A 3,979-nucleotide genomic window follows, 5' to 3' on the forward strand; every position below is an offset into this window, starting at 1 on the left:
GGAATGCAATATCAGCGGGTCACCATTCACACTGCAGAGTTTGTTACGGCAGCAGAACATGGAATCTTGGTTTGGCACCGCTGATCACAGAAAACGTCGCCTTGAAGCAAGCTACGAGGGTGGTCGGGGGAAGAGAGCTCGATTCTGCTAATCATGAAAGCAGGATGGCAGTTGCAACGCCAAAAGCGGGAAATATGTTGACTGACATGTTTCAAGAATGAAAATAGTAGACAGAAAGAGAAATAGAACATCCGCCACGAAGAGGAACAGAAACAAGAACTGGAGGGGCAACGCGATTGCAAGGAAATAATTGATTAGAATGGCTTATGTTTTCTATCTTTCTTGCTGGAGTCTATTTGACGCACTTATTGTACATATATTATAGTCATTGCTATAATTTAGCGCTGTGTGTGTGTGTGTGCTGTTCCCTGACGAGCAGCTCTACGCGACCACGCACTGCATACGTTGAAACTTTGCTTCATGCACTCCAATAAAACATTGTTATTAAGCTGCACCTGGCCGGCTTGCTCAATCCGACGAGCGACCGGTGCAGGACAGCCACGTAGGAACTCCTTCACATAGCGACCCTTATCAACAGGGGCAATGTTGGAGAGGTGCTTGTAGAGTACCTGATAAGACGGGAAGAATTTTGGGTTTCTTCTCAGCAGATCATATATCTGACAAGGTGCAGCTCCCCATACTCGAGTCATGAGCGACGCGATGTCGCGGATTGTGCTCAGTGGCGGCTCAGCGTGGTGTTGTAACAATAGCTCCGCTAGCGTGGGTCTGCCGTGTTTGGTGCAAAGTGCCCAGTCCAAGGCCGACATGCCCTGCCGGTCCCGTTCGTTGACGTTAAGTAGTGGACTTGCCATGAGATGTGCTGCTTCCCATTCTCTTTTCATCCGGATAAGCCGGATGAGGAGCGGCTGGCTCTCGTTGTTATAGGTGATCAACATATTTGGGTCGCCGCCTTCCTCCAGGAGCCTTGCAATAACCGCCTTTCGTTGTCCATTCGTTCCTTGCGGGTAGTCTTGGGGCGTGAAGCAGGCGCAAGACAGTGGCTTTGTTGGCTGGCGGCCCTGCTGATCCAGCATTACCTCCATCTTCCCGCCTGCGTCTGCTCCAGAATTGAGGAGCTCCATCACAAGATCCCATCGATGAACCATAATCGCGATGCTAAGTGGGCTCAGGTACTGTGCTTGGCAGATCGTTGGCTTGTTCACATCCGCGCCGAGGCGGATCAAGCTCCCTAACAATTTCTTACCGACTCGAGGAGATGACAATGCGTAGATCAACGGCGTATCGCCTCGGTCGTCCGGCTGATTGATGTCGAATCCGTAGTGCTGCACGAGACGTTTGAGCATTTCAAGGAGGCCCCCAGCAGCGGCCAGATGAAGCGCTGTTATGCCAGATTTGACAGCGGTCGGGGGCGCACCATGATCCAGTAGTTCCATTGCCACCTTTTGTCTCCTATAAACAAGAGCGACGAAGAGAGCAGTCCAATGTGGTAATATTTGCTCCGATACTGCGTCTGAGGATCGAATATCGATGATTCCAATCTCATCTTTATAATGGAGTAACCAGTTGAAGATTTTGGTATGATTCTGCAACAAAGCCGAAGCTAGTAGAGTTATCTCTGAAGACCTGCTGACCCTACAAGACATTCCAAAAACATCATCGCTGCGGCGCGGCCGGACGTTCCAGATCTCTTGAATGTCTGCGATCTGCAAGCTGACGTTGGATTTTCTGCATCGATCCAAGAACAGCATAGAGAAGGTTTCTCCATAATTACATTGCATCGCGAAACGGACCGACGCACTTCCTCGGTGAATAAGGCCGTAGGCTGTGGCATTTCGCAATTTGGCAGAGGAACAAAATAAGGAGAACTGATTCGGCAACGGCAGGAGTGAGGAGATCATCTGAAGGATCTCGAGTGGCAGGGTTTCCAATGACACCATCGTAGGGATTAGGTATGGACAGATTCGAGTTCAACGGCAGATGTCCGAGAAGATGGTAAGTGATGAGACAGGTCAAGGGAAAGTATGCGACTCGAACTTCTAGAACTATCTGCAATGCGGATGCGCTAAGGCCATCGCGTGGAAGTGGAACGAATCTGCCTTGGAAGATGTCCTGTTCTAATGTAGGTGCCCCTACCTTGGACCAAAAGGGGCCATTGCTCAACAAAATGTGGGAAACAACAAGTGCCGTCATGGTACGTCACCCGGAAAAAGCATCTCATACGTCCACTTTTCTTTGACTATACAGTTCTGTACGTCAGGAACTAGGGCTTGAACGACATGGCCGCCCAAGAACCAACCATGATAGCAGGGTTTCGGGATCGCCGACCAAAATAGACCATACGGTAGCCTTGGAGGATTTCAACCTTGGACACAGCTCATGGGCGAGTCATTCAAGTGTTATCCGTGCTGACCATGTGATAAATCATCCCTTGAACTTGACTAATCATGTTTAAAGAACGAGACGCAAGATATCACATCTCACATATTGCTCATTGCAGGGTTGCGAGAAAGCCTGGTCATGTTAGCAAGTAGGCTAGTACACACCGGAGAAGGGGACTTGGATGTACGATTATGTGCTTTCCTGGTGCCGTGTATCGTTTGGAAAAGAGTTAGCGGCGAGGCCCGTCCATGTGATTGTGGACGAAATTCGCCATTTTTAGGGGCTGTGGCGGTTACAGGCTCCATATGGCGTCCTCAGTTGACCTTGTATGAACAACACATTATATTGTAACGAAACGTGTATGCGCTTATTTGGCTATTCTCTTGCCCAGGCACCTAAACTCCGGTGGGCAAACCTACAAGGCAAGTCCAATCAACGTGTAAAACGGCAGGGGTTTAGGAGCGAAGTCCAGGTGACGGCCATGAACTTGTCTCTTTTTAGAGAAAGCCAACGCACAGATAGAATGAGTGGAAAGGTCGATGCGCAAGACACTAGCACCCATCCTTGATGTACAGGGATGGCTCCCCTTATTCTATGGACAGCAGCCTTAATTAAGTACAGGTCCCGGATGAGCTCCAAGTTTCTCTTATAAAAGCCTGCGTAGGGCGGTAGTCTGTCGCTTCCGTTTTATTTTTCCTTCTGACCTACTTACCCACGTAGCCACTGGTGCCTGGCTCCCTTGCCTACTCAATCATTCTTCTGCTCACCTTCTTTCCCATGGACGTACCAGTGTGGATCCTGGCTTCTATCATGCTCCCCAGACGTCCCACGGTTGAGTTGCGCCAGGACCCAACCTACTTCAAAGATGAGCTCATCCCCGAAATCATTCACATTGAAGGCTATATTGAGCGTGTCGACAAAGCGAGCAAGCAAGCCATCTTCAAGCTTACGCCTTGTTCAATCAACGCTCTCATTCAATACCACAGAGCGGTCCATTGTCTCGACGGCGAGGCCGATGAGTCGAAGAGGACCCACGCCGCAGAGATTCACAAATTATTCATGCAGTCAATACACCACTTCTCCCACAGTGCCTCTGTGCTGGAGGAAATGGAGGCAGATGGTACAGGTGAGCTGCCCTGTAAGGAGAGTGAAGACGTCAAAGTCCGAATTTGGAGACTGGCATTCAGTGTGTGGCCTGCGGGGTGGACAAGGCGGGAATAACAAGCCAAGATTATTGCAACTTCGGTCATTCCCATATGTATAGGCTATTAGCATACAGGCAGCGCATCTGGAGTCATCAAATCCCAGACAATACCGCTATCAGAATTACAGTTGTAGATCTATAGTATAGATACACAAGAACCATTCAGGTAGTAGATTTCACCATCCTGAAATATCACATCCAACTTGCTCAATGAGTGATCACTACTGCCACTTCCCCTACCATTCAAACTCAAATAGATATAGGGCAGTCACGTCTAACTTACGGTCTTAACCACCCCAAGTGCCAAGTGCAAATAATGCCGACACACCAGTATTCGAGAACCTGCAAAACACCACCCAAGCTTAATGGTACCAT

At 49.2% G+C, this 3,979-nt stretch overlaps 2 protein-coding genes across 2 annotated transcripts; one reads left to right on the plus strand and one right to left on the minus strand.

Annotated features, from left to right (window-relative positions):
- Window positions 1-398: 398 nt before the first annotated feature.
- On the minus strand, window positions 399-2,211 carry JN550_013900 (uncharacterized protein; the record flags this gene model as incomplete). The annotated part of the gene is made up of 2 exons (XM_049312538.1): window positions 399-1,746; window positions 1,820-2,211. The coding sequence occupies 2 exons, from the start codon at window positions 2,209-2,211 to the stop codon at window positions 399-401; spliced, it is 1,740 nt and encodes a 579-aa protein (XP_049164130.1).
- A 999-nt stretch (window positions 2,212-3,210) lies between these two features.
- On the plus strand, window positions 3,211-3,621 carry JN550_013901 (uncharacterized protein; the record flags this gene model as incomplete). The annotated part of the gene is made up of 1 exon (XM_049312539.1): window positions 3,211-3,621. One exon carries the CDS (start codon window positions 3,211-3,213, stop codon window positions 3,619-3,621), a length of 411 nt encoding a protein of 136 aa, XP_049164131.1.
- Between the last annotated feature and the right edge of the window lie 358 nt (window positions 3,622-3,979).

Source organism: Neoarthrinium moseri (genome assembly GCF_022829205.1).
Source record: "Neoarthrinium moseri strain CBS 164.80 chromosome Unknown scaffold169_Wmoseri_CBS_16480, whole genome shotgun sequence".
NCBI classification, from domain to species: domain Eukaryota; kingdom Fungi; phylum Ascomycota; class Sordariomycetes; order Amphisphaeriales; family Apiosporaceae; genus Neoarthrinium; species Neoarthrinium moseri.